At 37.9% G+C, this 17495-nt stretch overlaps 2 protein-coding genes across 4 annotated transcripts; one reads left to right on the top strand and one right to left on the bottom strand.

Moving 5' to 3' along the window:
- Positions 1 to 3964: 3964 nt before the first annotated feature.
- LOC139136577 (heme-binding protein 2-like) lies at positions 3965 to 8531 on the bottom strand. Its single transcript, XM_070704325.1, has 5 exons — positions 8309 to 8531; positions 6872 to 6947; positions 6369 to 6498; positions 5452 to 5632; positions 3965 to 4901 (listed from the first exon to the last, which is right to left on the bottom strand). Exons 1-5 carry the CDS (start codon positions 8431 to 8433, stop codon positions 4682 to 4684), a joined length of 732 nt encoding a protein of 243 aa, XP_070560426.1. The 5' UTR covers positions 8434 to 8531; the 3' UTR covers positions 3965 to 4681.
- A 429-nt stretch (positions 8532 to 8960) lies between these two features.
- Positions 8961 to 17335, top strand: LOC139136578 (heme-binding protein 2-like). 3 transcript variants are annotated; one of them, XM_070704327.1, is made up of 5 exons: positions 8961 to 9181; positions 10247 to 10397; positions 10809 to 10938; positions 12413 to 12593; positions 16740 to 17335. In XM_070704327.1, exons 2-5 carry the CDS (start codon positions 10257 to 10259, stop codon positions 16918 to 16920), a joined length of 633 nt encoding a protein of 210 aa, XP_070560428.1. In that variant the 5' UTR covers positions 8961 to 9181; positions 10247 to 10256; the 3' UTR covers positions 16921 to 17335. The 3 variants fall into 3 exon arrangements, with proteins under 3 accessions (XP_070560428.1, XP_070560429.1, XP_070560427.1); XM_070704328.1 differs by having other exon boundaries at positions 9165 to 9557; XM_070704326.1 differs by lacking the exon at positions 8961 to 9181 and adding an exon at positions 9285 to 9349.
- The last annotated feature ends 160 nt before the right edge of the window (positions 17336 to 17495 follow it).

Below are 17495 nucleotides of genomic sequence, written 5' to 3'. Positions count from 1 at the left end.
AACTTGTCATCGTGGGTAAGTATACGATGTATATCGGAGATTTCAACACCTAACAGATCTGACCACCCAACTACCTCTGTCCGACTCTTAGTTTGAAAAATAGCATTAATGGACAGTAGTCAAAAAATCTTCATGATTTACATTATAGCAAATTTATTCGTGCACGAAATGCATTTTTTTTTACATTTAATGCATTTTTTCTTCAAACGTTGGCACGAAATACACTTTACTGTAGGGACTTCGTCGGGGAGGACCGATCGCACGTCATCGGGAGTTTGGACTGGTCTTGCAAGAAATTCATTTCTTTACAAAAATAGACGATGCTAGATTTTCAAATTGTGAGTAAATAGCCAATATATCAAAAATTTCACCACCTTACAGATCTAGCCAAGCCCGACTTACTTAGTCCGACATACTATACTTGTCTAATCGTGGGTAAATGTCCGATATATATCGGAGATTTCATCACCTCTCAGATCTTAACCAAGTCAGACTTCCTCGAGTCAGTTCGACCCCCAACTTCGAAAACGTGACTATACTATAGATTTGTCATATCGCGCGGTTAAATATGATCCGATATATCGAGAGTTCGCAACCTTACAGATTTGGCCGAGCTCGACTTCCTTAGTGCGACTCAATGTCTGCGCCGGGGCGAAACGTTGCGATAGATTACAGCAATGGTGCAACAACGAAGCCGATTTTACACAGACACACAAGTTAGTGAAAAACTACAAAACCGACAATATAAAAGGAGTGAAATAGAACACATCGTTGGAAAAACAGAACATAAAACAAGAAGTAACTTGAACGACTTGAACAAAAACAGAAATACAATACAATGGACAATATTCTAGTTTTCACAATGAAATCAGAACTGACAGAATCAAACTGAGCTCTGATAGAAAAGTATAGTGAACTTCAAGGAGAAGAAACGCTTAAAATCTAACATAGGGCCAAAGTCCCTGAAGCTACTATAGACATGGATACAAAATTAAGTATTTCCTGACTGTATGAAATTATCTCACTAAGGTCATCCTAGGGACATGTAAACCAAATATTAAAGCTGTCTGACCAGCGGTTTTGAAAAAAACAAGCGACTCAACAGTTGACAGAGCTCTGCTGTGTTATGTAGAGAATAACCTTTTGTGACACATGTATTGATGAAGAAGGTGGATATTTTTGATAGCTCATTTCAGGATGGCCTGACCAAAAATGGCAAAAAAATTCCGTAAAAATACAGATTTGCATATTTCATCAGACTATATTAGTCTATAATAGCAAATAAACGAGAGTTAATTACATTCTAATTAAAGTAAACAAGACTTGCTTAAATCAAGATTTACGTCATAAAAAACAGCATATCTGTCAGGTTCTAAAGAATCTGAGCTGGTTGTCTTTAATATCAGTATTTTCATCCTATTAACCAAGCACATTTTAACTTTCAAATTAACATTGTAAGTAAGTTCTGTTATATAAGTTGAGACTGTACGTACTCAGAGAAAGCTCACTGAAGAGACAAATGTTTGTAACTTAAGAAGTTCAAGGTCATCAAAAGCATTATAAGGAATCATGTTACACTTTCATTGCACTGTTTACACAGATTGCATAATTGCTATAAATAGCACGAGGAATCTTACAGCCCAGCTTTACCATAAAAACCCTATCACTTTGACCACTCTTTTAATTGACCACTCTATTTTTTCCTCAAAAAGTAATCTTATTTTATCCTTACCAAGTCAACCATAAATGGAAATTAGAACTTTCTCTATCTCTATTTATTTGACCACCCTATCATGACAAACTATTATGAGCAATTTCTTTTAGATAACATAAATGGTGGTTCAGAATATATCAAAGTTGGGATTCAGGAAAGTTGCCTTTACATGTTTTAATCCTCCAAGATGGTAAGCATTTCACTATGACCTGTCAAAAAAATTGAAGTTTCTGATAATTCCACACTAAAATTATTTGGCTTTGATGATTTCGTAGTTAATTCAATTATTTAAAATCATATTAATTATTTTTTCTGGGTGAATTGATAGGGTTTATACAGTACAAGAATTACATACAATGTAAGTCAAATTTTGACCAAAAATGACAAAAAAATCCTTAAAAATACACATTTGCATATTTCATCACAATTTGAACAAATCTAAGTTGGGTTATCCCTAGGGACCTGTATACCAGATAACAAAGCTGTCTGACCAGCGGTTATGAAGAAGAAGATTTTTTACCAAAAACACCTTTTTTGGCATTAATTTGCCTATTTTCAACAATATCAAAAAATTAAAAAAAATAGTTTCTCAAAATCGTATTTTTCATCTACACAACAAATATCAAATCAGTAAGTAATGCGGTTCTCAAGATATTTGAGTGGACGGACGCCTCACAAACGGACATACATACATACATACATACATACATACATACATACATACATACAGACTGACGACGGACGCCGGACCCATCCCAATAGCTTCTATAGACTATAGTCTACAGTAGCTAAAAACCAGAAATATTAGTCATACACTTATAAATGCCAAACTTCACAAAAGCAGCAATAGCTCGAACTCCATCCAATTGATCATACACAAACACAATCAGACCAAACCGTAGACGTTCTAGCTTCCCCACTTGGAAAACAAACTTCAGTGGAATAACGTGTTACTGCACACAATCAGTCAATAATTCCATACAATTCACAAACCAACATGAATTTTGAGCGATTGATGGAAGAAAACTAAGCTTATGTTTTCGAAACGTAGCGTCAGACGAACGCATTATTACATAGTTTCTCCACTCCAGTGCGGGGTCTGTACAAGCACAGTCCCTTCACGGACTGTGATTCAAAACATGTAGATTACGATTATGTCTAGCCATAACTAATCAACCCTTTACATAAAACAGCCAAACACAGTCATCGTTGATGACACAGTCCCCACTTGTTAATGGGTACTTTGATTACATGTCCTCAGAGAGGATAGAGTCCTCTTCTTTAGGTCTGTGATAAAAATACTTTTGAATAAATTCGCTTGATACATGTCTGAGTTGTAGTTCAGGACATGAAAAAATCGTAATAAAATGGCCACATGTCGGCCATATTGGATCGTATCACAAAACAAATCAATGTGCATATGTATGACATAGGTCAATGTCCTTGTACCAAGTTTGAATAAAATCCGTTGAGATATGCCTGAGTTATGGCTCTGTACATGAAAAAATCGTAACAAAATGGCCGCACGGCAGCCATATTGGATCGTATCACATGAAAAATTGACGTGCATATCTATGACATTGGTCAATGTCCTTGTACCAACTTTGAATAAAATCAGTTGAAACATGCCTGAGTAATGGCTCTGTACATGAAAAAATCGTAATAAAATGGCCGCCTGGCAGCCATATTGAATCGTATCAAAAAATAAATCGACGTGAATATGTATGACATAGGTCAATGTCCTTGTACAAAGTTTGAATAAAATCGGTTGAGATATGCCTGAATTATGGCTCTGTACATGAAAAAATCGTAACAAAATGGCCGCCTGGCGGCCATATTGGATCGTATCACAAAACAAATTGATGTGCATATCTATGACATTGGTCAATGTCCTTGTACCAGCTTTGAATAAAATCAGTTGAAACATGTCTGAGTTATGGCTCTGTACATGAAAAATCATAATAAAATGGCCGCCTGGCAGCCATATTGGATCGTATCAAAAAACAAATTGACGTGCATCTGTATGACATATGAAGTAATCCTTGTACCAAGTTTGAATGAAATCGCTCCAGGCATCTCTGAGATATCTGCGTGAACGGACGGACGCACGCACGGACGGACGCACGCACGCACGCACACACGCACGGACATGACCAAACCTATAAGTCCCCCCGGACGGTGTCCGTGGGGACTAATAATATACTCTTACAGTATAGGCACTGTCACACAAAAACGTAAACAACCAAGATATGAACGATGTGTGGAGTTGCTTTCCCTTTATTACATATCGTGGTTCACATTCAGATGTAAATTTCTTTCAATGTTAATTATTACCCATAATGCTTCACAGTATGAAGGGCAGTAACAAAAGCTCTCCACTCCCGTCAGTTTTTGGCAAGGTGTTGGACTGTCCCCCAAGTATGGCCTAACATCTTCAGTTCTTTCTCTACAGTTCTCCTCCATGTATTATTCGGTCTTCTTCGTTTTCGCTTTCCCTCAGGGGTCAAGCGTAGAGCTACTCTTGTAATATTTCTTTCAATGTACGGCAACTTTATTATAAAAAAATGAGCCTTGGCTATGGAAGTGAAGACTGCACGCCATTTCATCTAGTGATGATTGGTATTGATCGCACATAGAAACAGTTTTATATTTGCTCTATAAATTGATGACAAAGGTCAAGCAGTGCACGATTGTGTCTTCTTTTGTCTTTTAGGCAGACGATTACGCACAGTAATTTTTTGAATTGACTCAGACAAGTTTATGATGTTACTTACATTTGATCGTCATTAAAAGACGAGCATGTATGCCCATGATGTCAATTTTCAAATATTAAATTGCACTTTCTTGCTCACAATGCTGCAATTGTAATGTCTTTCAGTGATTCAGGAAGACAATTCATGTCTGATATACACACACTAGTATCCATGGTCAACCAATGTTTACACGACATAAACCTTACATGGCATACTATCGCTGATGTTCACTGTCATCTGAATCGTGTGATAGTTTGTCCTGGTCCTTTACGATAAACCATATTTCATTACGTCTGTTGAAAAGCTTGAATGGACTGTCATAGCCGGCTGTGTAGAAAAAATCCTTATGGAAATCATCCTTATCACCTAAGCTTTCAGCCAGTTTCTGTGCTTCAGATAGCCACTTCTCCTCATTTGAAAAACCACTGAATGACCTGAAATAATTATAACAGTAATGATTATATATCGCAAGTGGCGCTCATAGTACGGTATTATATTCGCGGATTCAAGTGTATGACATCGTCAAATGAAAATAATCGATGACATTTTAAGTAAGTCTGCTGAACAATTCGGGAAAAGTTGAGAACAGCTTCAACTCGGGTGTAATGTTCTTCACTGAAACCCACTGAAACCTCACAAATCAACGAGGTTAACCCTGTACCAACGTCTGTCCCTCTATGTCAGTCCTGAACTTGCTCGTTCCCATATTCATGGACACACACTCATACTTGCGGACATAACGTGGTACCTGCTATGTTCAACTCCAGAATAACTCAATGACACAGATTGTGTATAAAATTAGCATAGAGACATTTGCGATGAGAGTTGTGTCGGGCCTTCAAAACAAACCATATTTCATTAATCCTGTAGAAAGTTAAGACTCCATTTTAAGTCCCAAAGTACGGTACTTGAGATACACTTTCAATATATTGCAGAAACGAGCCACAAACGGATCTGTACGCCATCCATCTTGTTTACACTCACCTTACATAGACCTGTCTTTTAGGAAATTCTGTGAGAAACACTTCCTCAGCTTTGGGTTTTGCAGGATCATCATGATATTCTTTTGGAACAAAAAATGACATCGTAAAGGTATTTTCACATGCGGGACCCGCTCCTGGCTTAACATGCATAGTAACTGGCGCTGTCATCGCTATCTTTTGCTCTGAAAAATAAAGACGTGACCAGGTAAAACAACAAAATTTACGACTGATGTGTTTCATCAATGCACTTCAATTTACTTGTTGCACAATGAGAGTGAACACCATATCTCTGATTTTGCAATAAATCTATAATATATAGTTTCTATGCTTATTTTTAATAAATCAATGCATGTTCATGCATAGTACGAGGTAATGTGATGTAAAGAGGTATGACGCGGACGAGAGAACTCTGACCAAAGCCAATGAGTGTTAATATGTATCTAAATTACCCAAATCATTAGTCAGAGTGAAAGAAGTTTGCAAAGATGCAGCAAACTGAGGACAAACTCACAGGGCAAGTGAGACGTTACTGTGGAGAAGTATTTGCGGAAAAGGGGTGGCACATTTTAAGGAAATGTGACAGAACCTGCCTTCTGATAATTTTCACTGCCCTCATTCTCTGACGGAACAACTTTCCTGAACAGTGGACAGTGCATATCTGAATATTGTATTGCTATGAATGGATCAAGGACATTTTTGCAAAACAAAAGAGCATCTCTCGGAAAATCTGTATCCCTTCCGCCGCGCTGTGACCTTTTCAGACCTACACTCCGCAATGAACAGTTCGCAGCCTGTGCACGAACATGGTGCGTGTCAGCTAGGTATCATGGACGTAGGAACACATTTGATCATTGTATATGTAGATTGACAATGTTTGTCTTTGAATGTGCTATTTTCTAAATACTCGCTCAATCACACCTTTCACGTTGTTGCCTTGGATATATTTGAACAGCCTCCAAAACATTGTACTTCCCGCCTTGCTATACGTCATGCTTTCCACCTGTGAACTGACCCATTTGGATGAAGTGTATTCCCTTAGCTCATACTCCTGTTGTGATAAAAATGGAAAAGCCATTATGATATTTTGGTGTGAATATCTGGGGAATGTAGAAGCAGTTACAAGATATGAACCTATATTTAAAAGACGAAGGCAACTTTTCCGTGATAAATTAAATACGGTTGCGCTTCTTCTTCCTGCAAGTCACTAAATAAAATTTCTTATTGGCTTTTTTAGTATCCAGTTGAAGAGTACAGTTGTCACAGTTTTGTTCTCCTAGAAACACCTGAAACGAAACTGAATAATACTAAATAATAACGTTGAAAGCAAACACATATAAGTTTTTCCAAAATGCAATACAGATCTCACACAAAGCATCAATCACAAAAACATATCAATGCGACTTGATCGAAAATATTCTTACCTCATTTTGTTCAATTATTGAGTATTCGGGTGTTTCGATCTCGGGGGAAAAGAAATTCTTCACAGCTTTGAACATTCTGAAGGAAAACAAGCACGTGACATCAAGCAATACATACAGAAGAATCGGAACATACTAATTCCAAATCAGAATTGAAAAGAAAGAAACAAAAGTCATAATGTACATGTTTATAATCACGATAGCCGTAGAGGAAAGATGTAAGATCAAAGTCATTGACGTGTGATTTTTTTTAAAATTTGGCCAAAAATATTGAACTAGAATATTTTTTCCATTTGGTATTAGGCGTTTACTTTATATCACACCATGGAGGTAGTAGGAGCTCTCTACTACCTCCATGATCACACACATGAACTATATCATTGCTATAGCTTACTCTTCGCAATGACAATGATGTCGCCAGCGGAAGCGTTGACAAAATTGAGTTTAGTTTAATTGCAACCCTTGGCAATTTGGTAAAACTACGGCCATGGTTTCTTATATGTTTTGATATTTATATGCCCACGGACTTGTGCCAAGTCCATGTCAATATGTATAACAGCACGCAGCGCAGAAGTAGAAGGGGCACATTGCATTAATAGATGTCTGCAGGGGAAGTTCTGTTTGGCCAAATCGCTTTACTAATAGCATGAATAGGCTTGCGTCTAAGGAACATGGCAGTAATTGATGTTAAAAGGTGATACAGCTCATGACTCAATGATTATTTTGCGTCATTATCATAGAGTTATACTATAGCTTGACGGTGATACTACGAATTTGCGAATTATCCCTTCATGCATAGTAATTTCATTGCCTCCCACCCCACCATGGTCAAAACTTCTCAGTCAAACCTTTTAAATCCCCTTACATAAATCAAATCATTTCTATAATTTCCCTGGCCAACGCCGAACATTAATATTAGTGAATGTAGACTGGTAAACAGTACATATAGATTACTACCTAGGGGGAATGTGAGGGGGTCACTCAAAAAATTGAAGACTTCGAGGGGGTTGCTCAAAATGTGGAGAGGAAGAAAGGGGAGTTACTCAATTTTTTGTGCAAAATAAATTGACACAAATTCAAACACCTCTCAGATTGGAGTAGCCCTGCGTACGATGCTGCGTGTTCCCGGCGTGGGAGGCCATACAACGCCAGGAACACACAGCATCGTACTCAGGGCTAGAGATGAAAAGAGCTCTCCTTCATTAGATTAGAATTATTGACATCCATAAATGGCTTCGTAGTGTCGATATTAAACTCAAGACAAACGACTCTTTTACCTCCATATCTAAACGTGGCAACGCAGTACGCATCAGGGAGTTTGCTCCATTCACACTACAGGTACTGGAATCACGGAGATACTAGCACATGCATTGACATGTGTGAGATCTTCTCTGAAAGCTTGCACACAAACAAAAGACAAAACAGTTGAAAATACAGTACCTGCTCTCTGGCTCTGTCTCCGTATCAGACCAATAATATGCAGTAAAATGTCGGGAAACTCTCAAAGTTTGTAGGTTTTTTGAGGAACAGTGAACGTGGCGAAAAGCAGTTCTTACACACAGCATGTCCAGTCAGCGATTTACGCGTGCACGATTTTGGCGATAGCGTAACTAGTGCTTACACAAGAGACAATGTGACCGTGACCCACGCGGGCTTGACCCGTGACAAAAATAGAAGACTATTCCATTAAATGCAGGGTAGGACACATTCACACGTACATTTGTCCTCAGCTAAAACGACGTTTTAACGGTATTAATTTTATCGGTCTAGGTCTGTCCATTTACATGTACTTCAGATATGATAAAAGCCGTTGACTTCTCATGAAATCATCCGCAAAAATTAAATTATGGTATTGAAAAACGGGGATAAATCCATGCAAACATATATTCATTCCATCTACTGACGAATGGATTGCTCTGTCAGGACGTTTCATAACGGGACTATTCCATTAATTTAAAGGTAATACAAGTAAACCTGCTGGAAGTAGATCTTCTTAAAACCGACCAAGGTTTATTATCGTAAAAGATATCGTTATTACCCCCATAGTTACTTCCAGTGTTCATGTAAACAGTTACATAAGTGGAATAATCCCATTGAAACAATTACTCTACGAACGACAAATGATGACAGCTGTCCTCTCAGAATGGATCGAGCTGCCGGGGTGTATCTGTAAACAAAGCGTGTGTCGCAGCCAACGTACTCGTCAATAACACGTTGGTTGCCTCGTGCCGAGGACACACCACTCACGTTGTATGACAAGCGTGGGCATATCTAGCAGAGATCAGCAATCAACTTGATCGTCCGTTATATAAGGTAGGAAAGTTCAGCATATTATACGGAACTTCTACATCAGGCTATTGGTCAAAACCTTTAAGCTTAATTTCTGACCACTTGAGACGAGATGGATATCTAATTTAACGCAACGATCGCGATGCGGATAGCAATGTTAAAACAGGCCGGCAGCCCCCTCGCCCCACCCAGGTACTTCTTAGACTGCGATCACAACGTCCTTGAAGAAATGCATAACCTTGTCTTCTGATCGTGCTTACGTAATATGTCACATGTTTTTCACGGGCGTTTTCCTGCTGATTGTCTCACATGATATCCTGATAGTTGATATTATATTAACTCAGTGTGAGTAAGTGTGTGATCATTTCGTGCTGTGGTTTTAGAAGACTCATCTATACAGGTTAGTAATGTGTTACACGAGAGAGAGAGGAGAGGGAGAGAGATGACTTACAGACCATGGAGGTAATTTTTGACGTCCATGCTCAGACCATACCAAAAGTGGGTTTTGGTTGGTCCATGCTCAGACACAGTGTACAGCCAAGTTTATACAGCTAGTTACGTTTCGACCTCCATGGTTTCATTGATTGATATTTTCAATAATGATTTTCAATTTATATAGCTGTAGGATTCATTGCAACTTTACCCATGCTTTAGTCGGAGTATTACCAGTACGACTCATTTTTTCGATCTTTCAAACGATTATGATGATCTTCAGAACAAATTAATGAAGGAGATTTGGGAGGGTAATTAACAGATATAGACTGTTTTCTTTGAAATACTAAACAGAGATAGCTAGGGCCCGGTAAAGTAATAAGCACACACTAGACATAGGTGAGGCTCAATGGTATAATGAAAAAATGTTATATACATGACATTCATTGATCATATTCATAACTTCTAGACGAATATTGCTTGCCATAGCCTGTGGTAAAAACCGTTTTGTAAGCTTCTCTCTCTTTCGTGTTATTCTAAGCAGTGATGTTGACACAACGCCACGTTCACACGTTCGCTGACACGCGACCCATGCATCTCTATTTAGCAATCACTGCAACACTATTTACATAATATGTGTGTTCATTATATATTAAGTTCAAAGGTCATGGCTTACAAGTCGCTGTGGATTGCAGCTCTGCTGTCGATGGTCAGTGGGAAATCTATCACCATAGACACTCTACAGAGCGCACCGGCTTTTTGTAACGGACTGGACTGTCCAAAATTTACTGTACTCTCAAAGACTAAGGTATTACAACTGTTTTTCTGTACTACATTGCGAGAAAACCTGAGAAATTTGAATTTTATGAAAGTTGTATTACAACATAGACAGCTCTACAGTCTATGCTTGCACTGTTGAACGGTTTACAAGAAGCAGATGTACCATACTAATGTTTCCTTACAGTTATCTCTTTGCGACACCCCATTTTCCATGGAAATCGATTTATTCGATCAGAGCTGGTCGTAAACGTGAACAATTGTAAAGCATAGGCAAAGTTTCTCACATTCATGGCCAGTGTCACATTGTATAACACAGAGCGCCACCGTACCAGGCTGCATATTAAGTTCGACATGTTATACAGTCTTTGGCAAAAGAAAATTTAGTTTGGTTTTAACAGCATACACGTAATTCATGGAATGTTTCTGTCTACGATTCCAGGACTATGAGGAGAGAGCATATGACGCAAGTAAATGGACATCAACTCTGATATCAGGAATGGACTACCAATCAGCTGTGTCTCAGGGATTCATGAAGCTATTCGATTACATCAGTGGTGATAATCTAGATAGTAAGCATTTTTACTGCATCAACACATTCTTAGTATTTGGTGATGTGGTCACAAATAAGTAATATAAAATAGCTAACCCTCTATCGTCATACAACAACTTAAACATATCCCCTACCATAGACATATATCCCCTACCATAGACATATCCCCTACCATAAACATATCCCCTACCATATAGACATATCCCCTACCATAGACATATCCCCTACCATAGACATATCCCCTACCATAGACATATCCCCTACCATAGACATATCCCCTACCATAGACATATCCCCTACCATAGACATATCCCCTACCATAGACATATCCCCTACCATAGACATATCCCCTACCATAGACATATCCCCTACCATAGACATATCCCCTACCATAGACATATCCCCTACCATAGACATATCCCCTACCATATAGACATATCCCCTACCATAGACATATCCCCTACCATAGACATCCCCTACCATAGACATATCCCCTACCATAGACATATCCCCTACCATATAGACATATCCCCTACCATAGACATATCCCCTACCATAGACATATCCCCTACCATATAGACATATCCCCTACCATAGACATATCCCCTACCATATAGACATATCCCCTACCATATAGACATATCCCCTACCATATAGACATATCCCCTACCATATAGACATATCCCCTACCATAGACATATCCCCTACCATAGACATATCCCCTACCATATAGACATATCCCCTACCATATAGACATATCCCCTACCATAGACATATCCCCTACCATATAGACATATCCCCTACCATATAGACATATCCCCTACCATATAGACATATCCCCTACCATAGACATATCCCCTACCATAGACATATCCCCTACCATAGACATATCCACCACCATAGACATATCCACCACCATAGAACATATCCCCCACCATAGACATATCCCCTACCATAGACATATCCCCTACCATATAGACATATCCCCTACCATATAGACATATCCCTACCATAGACATATCCCCCACCATAGACATAGCCCCTACCATAGACATATCCACCACCATAGACATATCCCCCACCATAGACATATCCCCTACCATAGACATATCCCCTACCATAGACATATCCCCCACCATAGACATATCCCCTACCATAGACATATCCCCTACCATAGACATATCCCCCACCATAGACATATCCCCTACCATAGACATATCCCCTACCATAGACATATCCCCTACCATAGACATGTCCCCCACCATAGACCCTAAAGAAAAAAGAGTGTCAATGATTTTACAAAGATTTAGAGTTCAGGTGACTGATCGTTCTTACTTCCTAACAATATCTATATTCTATACCTCTATGCATAGTGATTACAATATCGTGTCTGTACAACTTTAAACGCTATAAAACTTCCCGGCTATATAATTAAGTCACCCTTTGCCATATTTAGCAGTAATGGTGATCACAAACGTTTTTTCCATTTCCAGAAAAGAAAGTGGCGATGACAGCACCAGTTACAGCTAAAGTAGTTCCAGGACAGGGCCCAGCCTGCGCCAGTAACTTCACCGTGTCTTTCATGGTACCCTTTGCTGACCAAGACAATCCCCCTAAGCCAGCAGACCCTAACGTATACCTCTCAGAATTGCCAGCTCTGAAGGCTTACGTAAGGTGAGTCGCTTTACCGTTCATTATTGGAAGTACAGTGTGTAACAATTGCGCATAGCAGTGTTCATCCTTTGGATAGAAAGTATACGTACCATTCGCAGGCGGCGCTGTTCTGTCGAAATCGATAAACAGAACTACACTTAAATTTTATTACGGCAATGTGTTTTTCAATCAGTATCCCCTCAATATGCACAATTGTTATCAATCGATACCCTCTGCCTATAGCGTAATTTCTTATTAGTCCCCACGGACACCGTCCGGGGGGACTTATAGGTTTGGTCGTGTCCGTGCGTGTGTGCGTCCGTGCGTGCGTGCGTGCGTGCGTGCGTCCGTCCGTTCACGCAGATATCTCAGAGATGCAAGGAGCGATTTTATTCAAACTTGGTACAAGAATTACTTCATATGTCATACAGATGCACTTCGATTTGTTTTGTGATACGATCCAATATGGCCGCCAGGCGGCCATTTTATTACGATTTTTTCATGTACAGAGCCATAACTCAGACATGTTTTAACTGATTTTATGCAAAGTTGGTACAAGGACATTGACCAATGTCATAGATATGCACGTCAATTTGTTTTGTGATACGATCCAATATGGCTGCCGTGCGGCCATTTTGCTACGATTTTTTCATGTACAGAGCCATAACTCAGACCTGTTTCAACCGATTTTATTCAAAGTTGGTACAAGGACATTGACCAATGTCATAGATATGCACGTCAATTTGTTTTGTGATACGATCCAATATGGCTGCCGTGCGGCCATTTTGCTACGATTTTTTCATGTACAGAGCCATAACTCAGACCTGTTTCAACCGATTTTATTCAAAGTTGGTACAAGGACATTGACCAATGTCATAGATATGCACGTCAATTTGTTTTGTGATACGATCCAATATGGCCGCCAGGCGGCCATTTTATTACAATTTTTTCATGTACAGAGCCATAACTCAGACATGTTTTAACCGATTTTATGCAAAGTTGGTACAAGGACATTGACCAATGTCATACCGTAGATATGCACGTCAATTTGTTTTGTGATACGATCCAATATGGCCGCCAGGCAGCCATTTTGTTACAATTTTTTCATGTACAGAGCCATAACTCAGACATGTTTTAACCGATTTTATTCAAAGTTGGTACAAGGAGATTGACTAATGTCATACATATCCATGTCAATTTGTTATGTGATACGATCCAATATGGCTGCCGTGCAGCCATTTTGTTACGATTTTTTCATGTACAGAGCCATAATACTCTCTGGCATATCTCAACCGATTTTATTAGCTCCGCTGTCAGCGACGCGGAGCTTATCAAATAGGTTGATTTTCCGTCGTCGTCCGTCGTCGTCCGTCGTCGCGTCGTCGTCGTCGTCGTCCGTCGTCGTCCGTCAACAATTGCCTTCTCCTCTGAAACCGCAAGTCAATTGCTTTGAAATTTTTATGTGCAGTTCACTTGGGGTGACCTCACTTGAGTTTCTTCAAATCGTGGGGTGAAATTTGCATATTTGTATTTTTGGGGCATTTTTTGGTGTATTTGGTAAAAAAATCTTCTTCTCTGAAACCGCTTGTCTAATTGCTTTGAAATTTGATATGCAGTTGACTTAGGGTGACTTCAGTCAGATTTGTTCAAATCGTGGTGAAATTTGCATATTTGTATTTTTAAGGCAATTTTTGTCACTTTTGGTAAAAAGATCTTTAAAAATCTTCTCCTTCAAAACTACATGTCAGATAGCTTTGATGTTTGGTACATATGTCCCTAGGGATGATCTATTTCAGATTTGTTCAAATTGTGGAGAAATATGCAAATTTGCATTTTTAAGGCAATTTTTGCCATTTTTAGTCAAAAAATGTATTTCTCAAAAAGTACTGGTCTGATAGTTTTGAAATTTGGTATACAGGTTTCTACAGATAAACTAAGTAATATATATTGAATCTCTGATGAAATCTGTAATTTTGTAATTTTGGGGCAATTTTTGCCATTTTTGGTCAAAAAATGTGTATTTTCAAAACTACTCATCTGATAGCTTTGAAATTTAGTATACAGGTTCCTGCAGATGAACTGAATGATATTTGTTGAAATTATGATGAAATCTGCAATTTTGTATTTTTGGGGCAATTTTTGCCATTTTTGGTCAAACAATGTGTATTTCCAAAACTTGTCATCTGATAGCATTGCAATTCGGTATACAGGTTCCTACAGATCACCTTAATAATATTTATTGAAATTGTGATGAAATCTGCAATTTTGTAATTTTGGGGCAATTTTTGCCATTTTTGGTCAAAAAATGTGTATTTCCAAAACTACTCACTGATAGCTTTAAAATTTGGTGTACAGGTTTCTATAGATGAACTTAAAAGTATTTATTGAAATTATGATGAAATCTGCAATTTTGAATTTTTGGGGCAATTTTTTCCATTTTTGGTCAAAAAATGTGTTTCTCAAAAAGTACTGGTCTAACAGCTTTGAAATATGGTAAACAGGTTTCTATAGATGAACCAAATTTAATCTTTGAAATTATGATGAAATCTGCAATTTTTTTTTTGGGGGCAATTGATGCCATTTTTGGTCAAAAAATTTTACTCTTAAAAAACTACTCATCAGATAGCTTTGGTTGACATGTTCTTAGGGATGATCTGATGTGATATATTCAAAGTATGATGAAATCTTCAATTGTGTATTTTTGCAGCTTATTTTAGCCACTTTTTTCTGGCCACTGCATTGAGCTATCAAAGATTTCCACCATTTTCATCAACATGTATCAAAAATAGTTATTCTCTACATAAACACAGCGGAGCTATATCGGCCGCTAGGTCGCTTGTTCAAAGTTGGTACAAGGACATTGACTTATGTCATACATTTGTACGTCAATTTGTTTCATGATATGATCCAATATGGCTGCATGGCAGCCATTTTGTTAAAATTTTTTCGTGTCCTTAGCCAAAACATGGGCATGTCTCAACTGATTTTATTCACTGATTTTATTCAAACTTAGTACAAGGACATTGACCTATGTCATACATATGCACATTGATTTGTTTTGTGATACAATCCAATATGGCTGCTGTGTGGCCATTTTTTCCGATTTTTTCATGTCCGGAACCATAACTCAGACATGTATCAAGAAAATTTATTCAAAGTTGGTATAAGGACATTGACTTATTTATACATATGTATGTCGATTGGTTTCACGAGATGGTCCAATATGGCCACATGGTAGCAATTTTGTTATGGTTGTTTCATGTCGAGAGCCATAACTCTGGCAAGTCTCAACTGATCTTATTCAAAGTTGGTACATGTACATTGACTTATGTCATACATATACGTGTTGATTTTTTAAACAGTAAGATCAAATATCGTTGCATGGCGGTGATTTTGTTACAATTTTCTAATGTACAGAGCCATAACTCAGACATATTTCCACCAGTATCATTCAAAGTTGGTACAAGGACATTGACCTATTTCATACATATGCTCGTCAATTTTTTTCACGTCATGTAGCAGTAACATGTCAATTATTGAAGTTTCGTAAGTAGGCTGATATGTCAAGAAATACTGCATCAAATTCATGAAACTTTGTACAGATGTTAAGCTCACATTGCTTTAACATTGAAAAAGACATTTATCAGTGTCATTTTAATTAATTTGTAATTGCATAAGTAATGAACTTTCCCAATTAGGGTGATATAGCCACAAATTAATACAACGTCAAATGTGATGAAACTTGATACAGATGTTGATCTCATAGTGTTGTAAATACTGCATCAAACTTTATGAAATATGGTACAAGTGATAATCTGTTGAGTGTTAGGATTGTATGCAAAAATGTTTTGCAACATCCTGTTGATTAATTCCTAGTTGACTCATTTTATGAACTTTAGGATGGTGGCCTACATATTTTTATGTTTTCATCACCATGGAACTCATTCTTGGCCATTGAGCGCCATCTGTATCAAAGTATTTTTTATCACAGACCTAATTAATGAAGAGAACTCTATCCTCTCTGAGGACATGTAATCAAAGTACCCATTAACAAGTGGGGACTGTGTCATCAACGATGACTTGTTTTTCAAAGGAACTCTTATCGTTGAAATCTTCCTATGATTTTATCGTAGCCAGTAATTATGCTGCTGATCATTATGTTTTCAGATCATTTGGTGGCTTTGCATCTGGAGATGACTACATCAAGGAAGCATTGGAACTAGACAAAGCTTTGAAAGCTTCCAACACCACTTCAGATTATCATACGGAATTTTACTACACAGCAGGCTACGATGCACCGTTCAAACCATTCAACAGACACAATGAAGTCTGGTTCATTGAACTTTGAACCTTCACCCCTGAACCTGTCTTCTATCCAGTTTTACTTCTTCGAGATGCTTGCTGCAGTATATATCTTAATTTTCATTACTGATCTTTTCAACTTTTGAAGCGTTTGAAGGTTTTCAGTCATTTTTATCTGAGATAATGCAATTTACGAAATTTTCAATGTTTGAATATTCTACATGTAATGTAGGTAAAAAGCTGAAATCATGTATGTATTTTTACTAGCCACAAACTTTTCATTATTAACTTTTCTTGATAGGAAACCGTTCTGGAATGGAAATTAGTTTCAATATGAAAAGCAACAGAGTTAAATACTACTTTTATAGGAGATATAATTTACATTGTTAGAATTTGGAATTATGCCGCCACCTCACCATTTTGTAAATAAAATAAAGTTACAAGTAACTAAATACACGTAAGGTCACGTGTTCTGGTACTTATGATGTGGGTGTTTCATAAGTGAATGTGTGTTGATCACTCAAAGAACAGCAGAAACTGTATTCACATTCTTATATTCTTGGTATTTTATCTCTAAAACCAGTTCAATACTGAAGCCATTTTTCCATTGTATGTGTTACT

Source organism: Ptychodera flava, chromosome 7, assembly GCF_041260155.1.
Source record: "Ptychodera flava strain L36383 chromosome 7, AS_Pfla_20210202, whole genome shotgun sequence".
NCBI lineage: Eukaryota > Metazoa > Hemichordata > Enteropneusta > Ptychoderidae > Ptychodera > Ptychodera flava.
The sequence above is the reverse complement of the archived record's forward strand: the minus strand, read 5'-3'. Positions and strand labels throughout refer to the sequence as shown.

Coding starts and splice junctions, on each gene's coding strand:
- LOC139136577 (XM_070704325.1), bottom strand. CDS start 8,433: ATGCTGTGTGTAAGAACTGCTTTTCGCCACGTTCACTGTTCCTCAAAA. Junction 6,948..8,308: donor GAGACAGAGCCAGAGAGCAG/GTACTGTATTTT, acceptor GTTTTCCTTCAG/AATGTTCAAAGCTGTGAAGA. Junction 4,902..5,451: donor AAAAGACAGGTCTATGTAAG/GTGAGTGTAAAC, acceptor TAATTATTTCAG/GTCATTCAGTGGTTTTTCAA.
- LOC139136578 (XM_070704326.1), top strand. CDS start 9,300: ATGCGGATAGCAATGTTAAAACAGGCCGGCAGCCCCCTCGCCCCACCC. Junction 9,350..10,246: donor AGCCCCCTCGCCCCACCCAG/GTACTTCTTAGA, acceptor TTATATATTAAG/TTCAAAGGTCATGGCTTACA. Junction 12,594..16,739: donor GCTCTGAAGGCTTACGTAAG/GTGAGTCGCTTT, acceptor TTATGTTTTCAG/ATCATTTGGTGGCTTTGCAT.